Source organism: Polypterus senegalus, chromosome 3 (genome assembly GCF_016835505.1).
Source record: "Polypterus senegalus isolate Bchr_013 chromosome 3, ASM1683550v1, whole genome shotgun sequence".
Classification (NCBI taxonomy): domain Eukaryota; kingdom Metazoa; phylum Chordata; class Cladistia; order Polypteriformes; family Polypteridae; genus Polypterus; species Polypterus senegalus.
In genome coordinates this window covers 95,188,186-95,205,912 of record NC_053156.1, presented here as the reverse complement: position 1 = coordinate 95,205,912, position 17,727 = coordinate 95,188,186, and the positions used below count along the sequence as shown (strand labels likewise).

General features: G+C 38.0%; 2 protein-coding genes across 5 annotated transcripts in view; one reads left to right on the top strand and one right to left on the bottom strand.

Annotated features, from left to right (window-relative positions):
- The window catches only part of gopc (golgi-associated PDZ and coiled-coil motif containing), a 68,770-nt gene extending 60,227 nt beyond the window's left edge, over nt 1–8,543 (top strand). For both annotated transcript variants that reach the window (XM_039747634.1, XM_039747635.1), the window contains one exon: nt 3,709–8,543. In XM_039747634.1, coding sequence (XP_039603568.1) covers nt 3,709–3,827 — 119 coding nt within the window. In that variant the 3' untranslated portion in view covers nt 3,828–8,543. The remainder of the gene's footprint in view (nt 1–3,708) is intronic.
- A 779-nt stretch (nt 8,544–9,322) lies between these two features.
- The window catches only part of dcbld1 (discoidin, CUB and LCCL domain containing 1), a 75,270-nt gene continuing 66,865 nt past the window's right edge, over nt 9,323–17,727 (bottom strand). For all 3 annotated transcript variants that reach the window (XM_039747630.1, XM_039747631.1, XM_039747632.1), the window contains exons 11-15: nt 15,151–15,246; nt 14,967–15,051; nt 14,587–14,636; nt 12,599–12,718; nt 9,323–11,810 (exon numbers count right to left, since the gene is read on the bottom strand). In XM_039747630.1, the coding sequence (XP_039603564.1) occupies nt 11,296–11,810; nt 12,599–12,718; nt 14,587–14,636; nt 14,967–15,051; nt 15,151–15,246 (866 nt within the window). In that variant the 3' untranslated portion in view covers nt 9,323–11,295. The remainder of the gene's footprint in view (nt 11,811–12,598; nt 12,719–14,586; nt 14,637–14,966; nt 15,052–15,150; nt 15,247–17,727) is intronic.

The following is a 17,727-nucleotide window of genomic DNA, read 5'->3' as shown; positions in this document are numbered from 1 at the left end:
CTAGTTGTAAGTCTTTTGGAGAAGCTTAGCACATATAGCCACTGGGATTTTTTGCTGATTCCTCAAGGCAAAACTGCTCAAGCTCCTTCAAGTTACATAGATCGCGTTGTTGAACAGCGCCATAGTCATGCCATAGATTGAGGTTTGAGCTCTGACTATGCCTTTCCAAAACATTTAAATGTATCCCTTTAAACCACTCCAGTGTAGCTTTAGCAGTATGTTTAGGGTCATTGCCTTGTTGGAATGTGAACGTTCATCCCAGTCTCAGACTGAAACACGTTTTCCTTAAGAATTGCCCTGTATTTAGTGCCCCCCATCTTTCCTTCAATCCTGACAATTTTTATGTCCATGCCAAAGAAAAACATGTAAAAATTTGTATCTCACCTGACCAGAGAACATTCTTTCATGTGTTTGGAGTTTTTTTTTTTTCTTTACGGAAGAGTGGCCAGAAAAAGGCATTGCTTAAAGTCCTGCTGTGTAGAATGTATGGCATAAAATGATTCTGTGGACAAATATTCCCATCTCTGCTGTGGATCTTTGCAGCTTCTTCAGTGTTATCCTTGGTGTCTTTGTTGCATCTCTGATTAATGCCCCCCTTGCCCGGTCTGTGAGTTTTTGTGGGTGGCTCTCTCTCGTCAGGTTTGCAGTGGTGCCATATTCTTTCCATTTTGCTATAATGGGTTTAACGGTACTCTGTGGGATATTCAAAGTTTGGCGTATTTTCTATAACCCAACCCTGATCTATACTTCTCTTTAACTTTGTCTTTGACCTGTTTAGAGTGCTCCTTGGTCTTCATGGTGCTTGCTTAGTGATATTGCAGAGTTAGGGGTCTTTCAGAACAGGCCTGTTAATACAGACATCATGTGACAGATCCTGTGACACTTTGATTGCACACAACTTCTGAAGTTAGTTGGTTGGATCAGATTTTACTCAGGGGTTTCATAGCAAAGCGTATGAATACATATGCACTCACAACTTTTCAGTTTTTACTTGTTTTTATATATATATATATATATATATATATATATATATATACTGTGTGTATGTATGTGTATATATATATATATATATACATACATACAGTACTCTCCATAATGTTTGGGACAAGGACACATTAATCCTTGATTTAGCCCTTTGCTCCACATTTTAAAGTTGCAAATCAAACCAATCAGACATGATTGAAGTGCACATTGCAGACTTTCATTTAAGGGTATTTGTGAACATATTTCAGTTACACCATGTAGAAATGGCAACACTTTTTCTACATGGTCCCTGCATTTCAGGGCACCATAATATTTGGGACATAGCAATGGCAGGTCTATTAAAGCACTCATATTTAGGACTTTGTAGCGTATTCCTTGCCTTTAATTGCCTGCAGTAAGTGCTTAAAGTCTGTAATTCATAGACATCATCAGGTGCCGAGTATCTTCTCTGGCGATGCCCTGCTAAGCCCCTAAAGCAGCCATTTTCAGCTCCTGCTTGTTTCATGGTTTTGTCCTGTTACATTTTCTCAGTAGCATATGGAAGGCAGGCACGATTAAATTTAAATTGAGTGTCTGTCTTGACCCTTCAAGAATTTTACATTTTTTTTTAGCTTTAAAAATCTCCTGTGTTGCCTTAGCAGTATGTTTATCTTGTAGGATGAAACACTGTGCGCGAGTTTGGAGGCATTTACAGGAACTTGAACATATAAGATATTTCTATACATCTCAGAATTTATTGTGCAGCTGCTGTCAGCAGTTCCATCATCTGTGAAGGTAGTGTGCCAGTACCTGTGGCAACTATACATACCCAAGCCATAGCACCCCCACCGCCATGTTTAACAGATTAGGTGCTATGCTTTGGATCTCGGGCAGTTCTTTGTCTCCACACTTTGCTCTTGCCCTCACTCTCCTGCAGGTTCATCTTTCTCTCGTCTCTCCTCAAAACAATTTTCCAGAATTCTTGAGTACTTTTCACAAACTATAATCTGGCCATTCAGTTTTTGTAGCTAACTAGTGTTTTTGCATTCTACAGTGTGGCCTCTGTATTTCTGTTCATGAAGTCTTTTGCAGATAGTCGTCTCTGGCACATCCAGAGTCTTCTCCTGGAGACCGTTTCAGATCTGTTAGACAGGCATTTGGGGCTTTTTCTTTACCATAGTGAGGATTCTTCTGTCATCAGCAGTGGAGGGTTTCCTTGACCAACCAGTCACTTTGGGATTACTGAGCTCCTTAGTGTGTTCCTTCTTCTTAATAATAACCCAGACAGTTGATTTAGATAATCCTAAGGTTTTACAGATGTATCTACTGGTTTAATTCTTTTCGTTTTTTAGTCTCATAATGGCTTCTTTGACTTTCATTGGCACAGCCCGTTTAATGGTGACTATAGACTCCAAGGGGTAGAAGCAAGCTGAGGTATCTTATGCCTGCAATAAATAATAATAAAGCAATGAAACACACCCAAGTAGTCCACCTGTGATGCCAGTTGCCCCATTCATTATGGTGCCCCATAATGGAGGGGCCATATGTAAAATGTGTTTCAGTTTCTACATGTTGTGACCTAAAATGTTCACAAATACCCTTAAAATCAAATCTGCAATGTGCACTTTAATCACGTCTGAATTGCTTCATTTGTAATTTTAAACAGTGGAGCAGAGGGCTAAATCAAGGAAACATTATGGAGGGCACTTTATATGAGGTGTTTTATCTTCATTCCACTTCAACAATTTGGGCTATATTGTTAAGTCCATTATACAAAATGCAAATGTAATTCCATTTATTTGCAGATTGTAAATGTAACAAAAGAGGACAAACAGTGAGGTGCTTGAATACTTTTGTTAGACACTGTAAATGAGGACTATGACTGGAGAAGTCCTGCAATGTGAAGTGGCATTAAGAAGTATAAATATGACACGTTGCTACTAAGATCAGTGTGTGTTTTACACCAAACGAAATGCTAAGACTCCTATTGGGTGAATTTCTCTCGAATTGTCTTTGCTGGTTTTTATATTCAAGGCGACCAAGTCGCTTGTATTTTGTTCTGATCTTTTCACTTGTGGTGATCAATTTTGTACCCTTGTTCCTAAAACAGGCTGACATTTACTCGATTATGTTGACCTCCTTTGTAAATCATTTTGGATAAAAGTGCCTGCTAAGCAAGTAAATGTAAACTAGTAGAATATATTAGTTTAGATGAGCGGAGGAGAAGTATAAATTAACAACTGTTAACAAGGTTCCAATTATTGGAGTCCCCTAAACCGTTTTTATATATATATATATATATATATATATATTTATTTATTCACATATTGATATACCCTTTATGTCCTCAAATCAGCAGAAGTGAATTTTGAAGAACGCATGTACAGTTACAAAGCTCATCGAAGAGGAAAACTACAACTTGGGATGGCCCCGGAGAGAAAGTGAGCAGGGAAATATTTTGTGCCAGTTGATGCTTTTTCTTACTTGCCTTTATATTTGTAAAGTTTTATGGTAAACAGAGGCACATTAGTTATCAGTTAAGTTACTCCCCTAGACTGCAGGGTGATAGTAAATCTGAACTGTCTGGATATAACTAATAACTTAATCGAAATTGTGTCAATAACGTAATGAAACCCCGTCAGACGGCCTTTTTCGGATTATTGAAATTGGATCTTTTCATATAGAGTGCTTTTTTCTGAAAGAAAAAAAAATAATGTGACTAAATTCTTTGCTTTTTATTTTTAGAAAAGAATCCTATAGGCAATACCATAGAGAATGGAGATGCACGGAGAATCCCGAGTGAAACACTGCCTGAGGAGACTGCAGCCAAACAGTCGGAGTCAGCTGAGAGTTCTTCTTCTTAGGATGAAAATTGTGTTGCAGAACAGACTTTGTATATTTTGTTAAATAAGAATTTTATAATCTGTGAAAGAAAATCCACCTGGAAGGTAAAAGAAAACGGTTCCAGCAGCGATTGTTGATGGGCATACAGAAGGTTTAATTGTTACTGTTGCTTTTCCCCACTTCACAATCTTTCTTGGAAAATGGCCTTTCACTTAAAACTGGATTGTGAAAAGCACATTTGATAAAGGATATGGTGGCCTTGGTTATTGTTTGTTGACTAAATGTTGGAAAGGATGCAATTAATGTACATTTTTCTGATATATTTTGGACCGCGTTTAATTTGTATAAATGCTATTTTTTTTTCTTTTCAAGAATATGTCAGGCTTTTTTGAAAGGCAAGGAAGCTTTTTTTTAGCTGTAATTTATATTACAGAAAGAGAGTTTGAAGTGTATGTGCTGAAACACAAGTGCACTGCTTTTGGAATTTCCTGTTTCAGCTGTTAAAACTCTAAAATAAAAGAACCTACTACAAAAAGTGTTGCTACATTGGTTAGGCGTGTGACGCATCCTCTACGTGTGCACTGGGCCTGGGTGATGGTGCTGGTGGTGGCAATAGTTTCAATGCGATTTCCATTCATTCACTGGAATCTTCATACATACAAACAAAGCCGTTCTTCATGTCCTGGTTTATAAATGATCACGGTAAAGTTATGTTGACCGTTTGATATTTGCCTTTCACTCAAAATGTTAATCCTGATAAAGCATCGAAAGAAAACGACAGTTTAGTTGGCTCCAGTGCTTGAGCTCAATGCTTCATAATATGAGGCACTCTTAGCAGCAGTGCAGCACTGAATCCAAAATGGATTTATTAATGAGCAGGGTAGTTAATACAAGAAGAAGAATAGCTGCTAAGTTCAGTTAACAGAAATTCCTATAAAACAACAGTATTTGAATTGTACGCTGACTCATTTACAAAGAAAGCTTTATATACACTGTCATACTATAAATAATGATTTGTATTACAAATATGTGCTATACCTCACTTTGCTTGCAGCATTTCACCTTCCACTACAGCAGGAAGTGGACCATTCAGTTCTCACACCTGTTTGCTGTGCTTCATGATTTTGTGAGATGTTTCTGTAGTATCCCATAATCCACCTGTCATTTCTTTAAAGGCTGCTTTTCTCACATTTACATTTATATACCTAGACACTGCAAATGATACTGTCATTTGTTTGGGGTGGCCATTTACTGCAAATGGCAATTCAGAGGTGAAATGACTGAAGTGTTTAAAATTCTGAAAGGAACTGGTAAAACAGATCTCAGTGGTTACTTTAAAATAAATTCTGCAACAAGAACACGGAGACATGGTAGGAAGCCTGTTCAGGGCTGATTTCGTTCAAATGTTAGAATGTTTTTCTTCATGCAGTGAACCATCGAAACATGGAATAAACTGTAGTGTGGTGGAGAGCAGAATTTTAGGTACCTTCAAATCTCAGTCTAGGTCAGTGGTTCCCAAACTCGGTCCTGTAGACCCCTTCTAGCCGCAGGTTTTTGTTCCAACCAACTTCCATTTTTCCTTGCGAGTCATCATCTCCCAATTTATATTTTGGGGTCAAAGTAGAAGTTCCAAAACTAAGTTTGATAATTTTTTATTAATTTGCTAAGCAACTAGTTATATGAGGAACATGTCTTTTTTTTTGTTTTGTTTTTATAACTCAACGGTATTTTCATCCCGATTTTCTACATGTTCTGGCATTTATTTGAATATTTATTCTGACTCTGAAGTAGTTGGGTCTTTCATCATCCCGGGTGTCAGCTCGGCTTGTTCTTAATTGTCACTATTACGGTTAAATGATGGGAGCAAACTACTCAGAAAAAGGGTAAGATAATAGGAAAACAAAAAAAGAGAACTAAGCTTTTAAAGCTTTAGAAAAAATTAGAAATATTTCTAAATCTCTTCTCTTATTCTGCATTCTGAAAAGCACAACAGAGAAGAGGGGAAAGAAAAGAGCAGCTAACTAAATGAGATGAATTGTTATTGATTATTATCATTGATTGTGAACCTGGATGGAACAAAAACCTGCAGCCACAGGGGGTCCCCGGGTGAACAGGATGGACGGACTTGTTCGGCTGAATGGCCTGTTCACGCCTCAGTTTTGTAATGTTCTAATTTCAGAACTGTGGCTCAAGCTGCTGCACAAACTGGAAAGAAGTTCATGTTTCATGTCCTACAAAGAAGTTTTCATGCAGGTTTGGGTGAATCGCTCTTCTTTCTGTTCTAATGCCAGTGGTGCTTAAATTTTTTTTTTTTTTTTCCCCTCGCCAAACCAAAATTGCTTTTTTAATGTCTTCAAGAGCCAGAATTGGCACCCACCATCATCCTGGGGAATTGCCACCGATCTTTATTGCAGGAGGTGGGTGTTCCTCCTTGAAGAATCACTGCTGACTGTCATCCTGGTGGGGAAGGAAATGGTGCCCTGGGAAAATCACCGGGACAGGTCATAACAAAGCAGTGGCGTTGCTTTAAATGCCCACTGCAACCCATCTAAAGATGCTTTGCAACCGTACTTGACCCTTTTTTTCTTTAGTACCCCTGCGTGACCAAAATTAGGCCAAGTTGGGACCCATAGTTTAAGACCCTGAGTTCTAGTGAATGGGAAATGATGTGAAGGATGTTTAGAGTGGATGGTTGTTTCACGATGCCAGTAAACCTGAAAGCATACCACACAGTTGGGACGTTTCACAACACAGGTGGGCTCTCTCCTGCAGGTGCCCTGGATAAGAGAGGTCATCTGCTGTGAAGTTGTATTAAGCAACTTTATGGGTGGGTTGACCCATATTTCGTGACTTTTAATGTGGCTAGCTCCTATAGCACGTGGAGAAATGCCAACCAAGAAATGTCCATTTTTTTTAATGTATGATGGATGGCCTGCTACGTCAGATTTCAATCTAAGTGCCACAATGGATTTAAACCAGTAAAGTCATCACACGTATGTGCATGGTATACAATCTTGCTTTCCTTGGTTTTTGAAATATTACATTAGCACTTTAAGTTCTTCATTGTTTTTGAGAACTAGTATCGGCCTGCTTTGCATGGAACAGGGCTGTTAAATTATTTTTAGTTTTGTAGGATACAAAAGATTTACAAAAATCTAACCTGCACTTTTTGATTTTCTACAGTACATTGGATAGCAGCAATCTGTTTTTTTTTTTGATTAAAGCCACCACTGTTATCCCCATTTTAAAGAAATGTCTCGGGAGTTTCCAGTGCCTTCCCAGCATTTGACACGGCTTGGCCCTATGGGTCTCTGAAGCTTTTGGTCAGCGCCCCGTACAGATGAGCTGTCCTGTGTGAGGGGAGTGCGGACATTAAAGGAATGGGATGGGACACAGCGCTTTAACTAAAGATTAGCTTTAAGAGCTCCAATACAATGCAAGACCTCCTAGCTGTTTTATGTTAAAAATCATCTTAGTGTTGGCAATAAAAAGGATCATTAATGATGTTACAGCATTCTGCTCACAACAAAAATGGTCAATTTAGACTCCTTTCATGCTTTTTTTTTTTTTTGTATTCTGGTGTTTGTCCGTTGGGCTGTCCATGTGTGCCAAGAAAGAACTGAAGATGTTACATTGTTTTCCATTTGAAGTATTTTAAAAGGTATTTTTAAAAAAAAAAAAAGGCTTTATGGGAGATGGGGTAATGTGTTTTGTTCTACCAGATTTTTTTTGAAGAAAATGAAATAAAAATTAAATGGAATCAGAAATTTTTGCAGCAAGATATAATTACAGGGTGTAGACTGACTTTCTATTCTCATTTTCTTTCCTTGATGCAGTATACATAATAAAAACCTCAAAGTACATCTATATGTATATATACATTTTTTTCTTTTCCAGGTATCGAGACACACTCGTATGCCAACTGTCAGTCTGTGATTGATTAAAGACTTGCCAAATGTGATGTATTTCAGAAATATTGTGTAAATATGTATGAATGAAGAGTTAGCACATCCATGTGTACAGTGAAACCATGTGCGGCGAGCCGCTCTCCGTGTCCCGTCATCTTTTTCTAATATATTTTCTTTGTTAAACCATGTTTTGCACCAAACAGTTTTGAAAAAAGGGAATCTTTTATGAGTCGACCGGATTATTTATTTGTTGTGCAGTTTATTTAATGAGAGTGAATTCTTTACCATTCTTCACAAAACTTGTTTGCCTTTTTACCGATTTGTCTCAGAAGCCAGTGCATGATGTGCAATTTTGTAGCATTTTTGTTTTTCTCTCAAATGCTCGCTTTAGAAAAGTTTTATACCGAAGAAAATAAAGTGTATGTGCTCAAGAAAGTATTGTTACCTCATGTGAAGTCGATGGCAGAGCAGTACAGAATAAAGCCAGATTACAGCCCGCCCAAATGTACTGTCAGTGTGGGCTTGTTGCTTCCACTTCTGGTACCCTGTGACTGAATGGTTTGTTTGGGGAGGTTGTAAGCGGTACGTGAACGGTTTGCTATGAAATGCTCCTGTCCCTTACGTTTTCTGTTTGTGAGTTCTACTGTCCGTATGTGACATTGGGATATCATCCATTGGCCTAAGCACAACAGCCGACGTGCATCCAGTGCAGTGTGTGAGATAAACGTGCAGAGTAAATGGGGGTTTCTACATGTGTGTTTAATTGGAAACTGATGTTGCTTTGTATTCCGCAGTACACCATATAATAAAACATGTTTCAAAAGTGAACTGCAGTCTCTTTTTCCACTGGTATAAAACTTTTAACCAAATATGTCTCGTTACCAGGTTGACGTGGGTATGTCCAACAGGGGCACGTACTCCCTGTGAAGCCATCGTAATCTCATTAGCATTATGTTTACCCCTAGAAAAATAAGTCAAAAACTTTTTTTTTTTAAACAGAAAATGTTAATGTGTAACAGTTTTTCCAGTTTCTTGCACATGAGAGGCTAGAATTTAAGCTCCTGAGCTCCATGAATGATGTGCCCCTTATCGTATTGTAGGCCAGTGGTTCCCAAGCTCAGTCCTGTGGACCCCATGTGACTGCAGTTTTGTTCCAACCAGACTCACAATCAGTGATACTAATCCATAGCAACAAGTCTCTTCAGCAGATCCCCGTGACCCTGTAGTTAGGATATAGCAGGTTGGATAATGGATGGATGGAAGTCTCTTTAGTTAGCTGGTCTTTTTTTCCCCTCCTATTCTGCAATCGGAAAAGCACAGCAATATGTTTTTTTCACATTAGAGAACATTTAGAAATATTTCTATTTTTTCTAAACCTTTAAATGCTTAACTCCTTTGTTTTCCTGTTATTTTTCCCCTTTTTCTGAGTAGTTTGCTCCCTTCATTTAACCCTAATAGTGACAATTAACAAGCAGAGCAGACACCCAGGATGATGAGTCAGACCAACTGCGACTGCATCCTTCCAGGAGCCTCTTGAAACCACCACTGCCAATAACATACCTGAGGGAAGAACCTAACAAATGAGGACACTCGCACAAAGCAAGGGGTAGGTGCATAAGTGCTTTTATTAAAAATGCACAAAAGTGTCCAAATGACAGTGCAGGGCATCAAAATTCAATAGGTAAATAATCCCATAAAAAGTCCAAGTGATAGTGGAGGTTAAAAATGAGCCATAAATAAATCCATTAAAACAGGAGTCTCCTCTTTAAAGCTGATGTTTCTGCGACTTATCCTATTAGGGTCTTGCATCCCAGTGAGTTGTCTACCAACAGGTGCAGACAGACACCCTTCAGAGCTGCTTGTATCTCTGCCGCCCATCCCATGGCGATCCACGGGGTGCTGCCGAGACTTCACCCCTTCAACTTCTGCTGCCTTCCTGGACTTAGATGGCGAGTCCTTTGGTGTATTGTGGGTGTTCAGCAGGACAAACCCACAGCCCCCTCTTGAGTGCTGGCCACACGCTCCTTTCCCTAGGGTTGTATTCCCATCACCCTGCTTCCTTTCTGATGCACTGGCTCAATCTTCACTCTTTTTTTTCTTTTGGATCTTTTTTATCAACTCCATTCAACCTCTGTGCTGTGCAGGCTCCTTTATGTTCTGCTGCCTAATTGGATGTGAGGAGCAGCTCCCTTCATCATTAAGGAGCCTGACTGATCCCCCTGCCTCCATACATGTATGGGGTGCAGCCAGCCAGTTCCCCAGTTAACTGCAGAACAAAACACACATCCACTCCTAATTGAGGTGCTATTATTTAAAATTGGCCCCCTATTGTTAAGCTGCAAACCCGCTATACCACACCCCTGAGTTGTCACATTGCATCTGTAGGTGGCAGGTTGCCTCCACATTACTTCACTTTGCTTCAGAATGAACATTGAAGGTTCAATGTGTTTAGGCATTGGGTTACCATAAAACACCCCAGACAGAAAAAAAAAAAATAGGCACTTAGTCCTCCCCTTATTTCTGTTTTATTTATTAAACACTGCCAAAAAATAAATGTGTAAACATTTTAGGAAATTTAAACAACAGCTGCAGTGTTTCACTATTTCCTTCAACAACAAGAAATAAAATATCAAAAGTTTGATTTTATCAATGTTTCTCCAATGAATTATTTTCCCAAAGCAGTAAAAAGAAACATCAACCATTCTTGCAGAACACTTGACCAAGCAATGAGAATATTAAGCACATCTCCAGGCAGCAAAGACCTTAGCATAAAATTATGACTTCCATCACAACACCACCAAATTTAAAGAGCAATCTGACCACAGCTTCCTGACTGCACTCTTCACGTTCACACATACAGCAGTGCCAGCTGGCTCAACTAGCCCCCCAACAAACTCTCATCAAAAATAACACTGCAAGCTATGGGAACAAACTGGTTTCAAAGTTTGAATATTTTCATTTTAAGATTCCTCACTAATTACCTGCTAAGAAAACAAAACAAACATGTTTAAGACATTTTCAAATTCACTTGGTTGTCTGTTTTGTCCGAGGAAGAGCATGATATTAAAATGGGACAAAAAAATTCCGATTGCAGCTAGTTAAATGAATATTTTAAACCTTTTTTAAGGAGTAAAGTCTTTCATTTTGCTCCCAGTTATTTTAATAAAAGAAGCTTTTAACACAACATTGCCATACATTCAGCCCAGAATGCATTTTGCACATTAAAACAAGGGTGTGTTATACCACTTTCTCAGAAGAGAGCAGGAGTCAGTGTCATTGTTGCCTAGTCACAGAAAGGCACCGTATCTTTCCTTACTACTCTTTAAAACAAGTTGTACATCACATGCCATCATCACCCTTCTCTTAAGCTGTGCAAGATGCCGCTCGGTTGCTGCCGTTATTCCTAAATCATCCTGGTACATTCTAGAAACTTGATGTGCTCAGACCAAGTTTTTGCTCACTTTTTTCATAACTTAACACCTTATTATCAAGACAAAAATAATTTAACAATATAACTCTGCAGTCCTTAGAACTAAAACAATAAATAGGAGTGTTTGAGACAAATAATAATCACATCATTTCATATGACACGGAATGCTGTTGGTTTTAAACAGTCTCTTGGTGCCGAGTAGCCTTCTGTCACTAAAGTCGTTACTTGTGGCTTCTGATAATCATGGCCGTCTACAACTGATATTACAATGGTGTTCAGATTTGGCGTGTCATATCCGGTCTTTTCAGTTTGCAGGTTCTTGCTCAATAATTTTGGCGTCTGGTAAGCTTGAGTGACCGTTTCTGAAGTACTGCACGAGCCACAATCATTTCCAGTAAAAGAGGACTTTTTTGTCAATGACACTTTAGGCACATTGTAGCCTGTATCTTTTCTAAAGGTGTGTCGCTCTATTATAGGTGTAGCATACTCTGGTTCCTGACTGGTAAGAGGCAGAGCATACTGGTTAGCGGTCTTCAGACTGTCGTAGTGTGTTTCTAAGTCATAGTGCGCCAATCCCTCTTTTGTGTCCATGTCCATTGGTCTGAATGTAGATCCTTTTCTTGCAACGGTTCCTGTTCCCAGCATAAGTGGTTGCTGGTAGTCTTCTAACAACAACAAAAAAAAAATGCAGAAATGATTGAATTTATTCAAAAGAAAAATGAGGTATTATGGGATGAAAACAAATTAAAAAGCAGTATCAATGCATCCTTCATTTTATTTCTTGTCACAAATGTTATCCTGGTACTATATATGAGTCCCTTTCACTGATGCAGGCCATTCAAGGAATTTCCTAGTTGGATGGTTGGTCGAGTGTGTGTGTGTACACTATGCTGAGTCAAGTATCCCTAGAAGTTGACCTGGCAACGTGCCATGTCCACCCCTGGTATAATGCCAAGAATTTCCTGAATGTTTCAGCAAAGACAGACACAACTGCCAGTCATAGCGCACAGAATGTAATGAATGGGGTTCTCATGGCTGTACCCTGACGTTAGTCAATCATAGAAGACCTCAGGAACTAACTCAGTCAACTTCAAGTAAGTTACCTATTTGGAAACATTGAAATAAGAAAGAGTTACTCTGCATCCAAGCCAAAAAGGAGACTGCTGAACTGGTTATCAACAAACACAGTCATGTACCATCGAGGGGGTGCACTCCGGCAAAAGTGAAGCAGCAGCAAAGCTGAGGTTGAGCTAGACACGTGTCTGCTGGAAAGCCAGATTCATGCATCTTTTTTTCTAAAGCAGTAAAATGTTTGGATCCTTGTATCTGAGTCTGCATTTTTAAAATTTCTCATCCATACTTAAATGTTAGGAATTATACAGGCATGTGCAGAGGGGGCTATGCTGAACACCATATACAGAGAAAAATGCATAAAATTAAAGAGATAACTTACCTGCCATGTTACTTTTCACAACATCAAATGTCTGCAAGATTTCCTTTTCTGGACTGTAGCTAATAGTAAATTCAGTTGACTGCTGCCTAGCAAAAGGGTGTTTAATTTGTTTCCAACAGCCTACAGTGTAAAATGAGAATAGTAACAGTATAATTTCATAACATGTTACTGAATATTATCATATTTACTACAGTACTTTTATTTTCTATTGCCAGATTTACTTTTTTTTTTTAATTGCTGCTGTAATTAGTGCAATCATTATTTACTTTAAGCATATGAGAAATCTCTGAAAATTCCCATAGGGAAAGTAATGGAAATGAGAGTACTACTTAGTGTAATTGTATCGCTATAACTTATTTCCCATTTACATAGATAATACAGAAGAGTTCATTTATTTTGTGCTGAGCTTTTCCCAATAACCAGATAAATCCCAAAAGTTATCACAGTGTTTAAAATACCGAGTCAGAGACTGGACAATATTTGTAAAGATTGTCTCATCGCAGCGCAAACTTCACTAGAGAGAATAAGCTCTATATGGTGCATATTGTGAGAGATCTCCTATCAGATCTGAAGGACAACTGCAAAGATACCTAAACAACATCACAAAAGAATACGGCCTGGAAGAAACTGACAGCATGTCTCAGTTTCCTCTTTTCACACTGGAAGTTGAGCAGCATTGCACACCTAAACAAATTACAGAAGCTGATGAAAGAAGAAGACAGAAGGCAATTGCAGGTCATTTGACAAAAGCTATGCAAAAGGAGTTGGGGCCAGTGGAACCACAGCTGGTGCAGTTGCTTCCAAACTTGGCAGTGCCCATTGACTGTGCCATTGACAGTGATGTAACGAATGTTGAACCTTACTTTTCTATTTTTTGCATTAATATTTTCATGCATCACTTTTTTTCTATGGTGTCGAGTTAAAGATAATTGATTCAGTATTATGCTAAACTATAGTCCAATAATAAAATATGATTTCCACTTTTTTAATGGCACGCACAGGATTTTTCAAATAACAGAATTCATTTTGTAACATTACCCGCCATACCAAGCCCAAATAAACCTGCTCATGAAAGGGTCTATGTTAGTACTCTCCTTTGTTCCCCTTTTCCAACCCCAAGAACACCACTGCAACTGTGGTAATCCCAAAAGTTCATTTCTGTAAATACGTATTAAGACTAGATCAGCACGGGATCATCCTGCACTGACGGCACACTGCACCTGACCCCATGTGTTTACTTTCAACACTTTCAAGCTTGTAAATATGTTAACAATTATTTAAAGGTGGTGGTTCTTTTTCTTTTTATTATTTCAGTACTACTGTATATCTTTTGAATTACTCTTTACCTTACTCATTGTATGAAATGTGCAATATAAATATTGAATTATAATAAGTAATAATCAGAGAGTCGGAGTAATAATTCTGTTGGCGTGGTCATTTTAGATCTGAGATCGGCTAAAATTTAAACAATGACCGTTGTTAATACCCAGCCGTCATTACTCAGTTTGCCAATAGATGTGAGAAGGACGGATGCCAAAACCGAACTGCCCAAAGATAGATTTTGACATACCAAGCAAATGGCAATACGTTATAAATTACTTACGGTTCTGGAGCTGTCGAAGGGTTTAAGTCAGTTGACGATTTAGTCATGGAAAGTACGCCCCACCAAACCAACGTTCCAAAAACCAACCAAACTTACTATTATCTGCTCGAACCAACACTGACTTACTATACTCGGCCGTCCAGCGGTGTCACTGTAGCATTCGAACATTCTTAGCCAAATGTGCAATACTGCGTCTGCGTTTGCCACGTTATGTTCTAACTACAGAGGCAGAGTCCCATTGCATGGTTCTAACTTGTATTGAGTCGGGGTATTGACGTGAACACCATACATATGGAGAGTATCAAATTATATGTAAGGATTAAGATACTAAACATACACATAGATCTTAGAGACAATAAAGGTTTATCATTAGATGACTACAGACCTTCTTTCTGAATATCACTTGTCCCATGTGCATTATCCTTCATCTTCTTCCTAGAAGAAAACTACAATTAAACCCTCAAACCCACACGTTTAGCTTACCACCGCTTTAAAAGAAGTACTTTAAAAAAAAAAAACATACAATAAAAGTGACTGACATCATTCTGATCAAGACAAAAAAGGCTATTCACAATTTATTCAATCTTGTGAGCTAGTTTTGTTTTTTTTTTTTCCCCTGAAAACTTACGTCACATCATAGGCTCTACAATTGTAATATTTATTGAACAAATAAAAGAAAAGAAACAAAGAAGCAAAGCAAAAAGTAATCACTTAAAATAATTTTGAAGTGTCAATTAGTGAAGAAAAAGAAATAATTTTACTTACCTTTGTAAAGTCTTGTAAACACAAACAGCAGTCAACAGAAAAAGTAACGAAAGCACAATTGGCGCCACAAATTTAGCTAACCTCTCTTAAACAACAGAAAAAAAGAAATTGATTTAGATTGAAATATGGCCATTTCTTGTTTATTTTAAAATACTTTTAAAACATGTTCTGTAAATGATTTCACCTAAATTATCTTCGGATGGAACAATCTCAGTTTTATCATCATTGATGGTGTGAGTTGTGTTGTCCGGTTCTATATATTGAAATATTGACCTGTTTTCTTTAACAAAAAATAAAGATATTAAATATTTATTATTAAATCAAATATAAATAAAAATGTAGTGGTTAACACAAAAATATTCTTACACATTCTCTGGCACACCAAAGTTTGCGTATTGCTGGTGTTGGACAAAGTGGGCACTGCCATTTCTGCTACTCTTTTGTGGCACAACAAATCTGCATTCCTAACAGGCGTAACAGGAGTGCAGGCTTCCAGCTGCGCCCTACCCCAGCCCCGCATTCCAACCTAAGTGACTGAACTCCAGCTTGTACCAGGATCTGCCTGGACTTCACCCGATAACAAAAGTGTAAATCAGAGTTGCACTAACATCTCTCCTGAGGCCCCTCTGCAGATCTGAACCCAAAAGTGCAAAAGGGACACAACTGAGGTCAAAGTTCAAAGGATAACAACTAAAATGGACAGAAAAGCTTGCCTATTAGAAGACAGTGATTTTGTATGTGGATGTGAATTTAATCCAGTCAGGATAAGTTCCAACCTTTCTTTACAACTCTCTGCACCCCAGCTCTCAAAGTAAGTTGGAAGAAGCAAAGAATGGCAGGGAATGTGGAGAAGCTTGTAGAATTGTGAATTGAACACACTCACTGAAATTCTCTTGGAAATGCTAAAGAACTCTGGGACACTTTCCAGTGACACTCTCTGTACATTCTAGCCAAAATGATTTTGTAAAATCTTCTCTCAAAATAAAGCTATGAGACAGTCTTCCATGGAGAGCCAAAGCCAACAAGTTTTTTTTGTTTGTGGACCAGAAGCACAGACCTAGTGTGTCAAGCCAAAGATATCTGCCAATAGTCTAACGAGGCTGATAAACTATTACTTCAAGAAGGAAACTTCAGCATGTAAACTGTTGGGCAAGAATGAGTGATACCTTTTCCCTTTGAAGTGGCAAAGTAATAGCAGAAGGCAAGGTGAGGAAGCAGCAGCACAGCACTGACAAGGATCAGCAAAATACGAAGAGTGCACTCCAATCCACCACTTGAACGCGGACCAACAACAAAGCAATAACTCCACACAACACTAGACACCATCTTTAAAGACTTGGTATTGTAAAACTATCTGTGCTAAGATCAACACAGTATTATAAATACCAGCAAGCCTATGTTATATGTTTGTCTAGTCTGTCTGCGTCCAGTCTTACTGCTATATGTCAATATACAGTATAAATGCATTTGTCACACTTCTTAAACCAAGAGTGCTTCAGTTACCTTCATGCGAGTCTAAAGGCTGAGAAACAGGCCTCTTACAACAGTGAAGGTTAAGTTAAATAAAGTTGCAGCTAAATTACTTGATTAATTACCGGTATTGCCGAAGGCGAAACATAGTTAACCAAGTTAAAAATTTTTTTTCAAAATCCTACACTGGGAAAAGTACATTTCTTCATTTTGCTGCAAGATAACACCACAAGACCTTCACCTGAAGTTCCGGCACAAATGAATGTGTGCAGATTATGTAGTCAGTATAATTGTGGGTAGAGATACCTGCTACACCCCAAGTGCAACATTATTATTAAATCAAAATGCACCACTTAGAGAAAACTTAAAAAACTTGAATGTAGGAAAATAAACATACAATAAAACTGAAGAATCTGGGGCAAGACACTAAATAATTTCAGATTTACTACTGGCCTAAAAATAAAAACATTCTGTATTACAAATACTACTCTGTAGACCTGACTAGAAACCAAAACTAGTACCGTACATCTCACAATACTTCTAGGTCAGCACTGATTAACTTAGTCATTCTACTCTCTCAGTTCGTTTCTTGCAAAGTTTAATAAAATTCACTGAAAATATGGAACAAACATAGGAAAACAGCAAGCCTTCAGGAAACATTTATACATATACTCCTAATACATGTAACCATCTTTTTCATCCCTCAATTCGCAATACTCCATTTCACACATTTTAACATTTTGCTCATATTCCTGTTGGTACAATATCTTACTTTGATAACTTTAATTTCAAACAACTGTCAAAAGAGAGTTATGTGTGTGAGTTTAGACGACTGAGGCATAAAAAACAATTTAGAGGCCTTGGTACCATGGAGGCAAAAATTCTATGTTGAGAAATGATTCCTACAAATCGGCTTTGTGCATTACAGCATCTCATCCAAAGTCAAAATTTCCTGCTTTGCTCCAAAATGACCAGCTGTGGAAGTATCCTTTTCCAAGTATAAATGCAAAAACATTAGGTAATTCCTAACTGTAGGCCCTGAAAGTTCTAGCAGTTAACATAGATCATCAAAAAATTGCAATATTATCTATTAAAATGAAAGACACCATGTAACCAAAATTTTAGTGATAAGCGAACTCTGTAGAGTTTGGTAAAATCAGGGACATGCATTAAAGAATTTTGAATTTCCCCTTGGGATTAATAAAGTATCTATCTATCTAAATTCAATTGTGAAGAAGAAACTAGACTAGTTTTGATTGGATTATAATGGTGAAATGGTCTTTTAAGATTC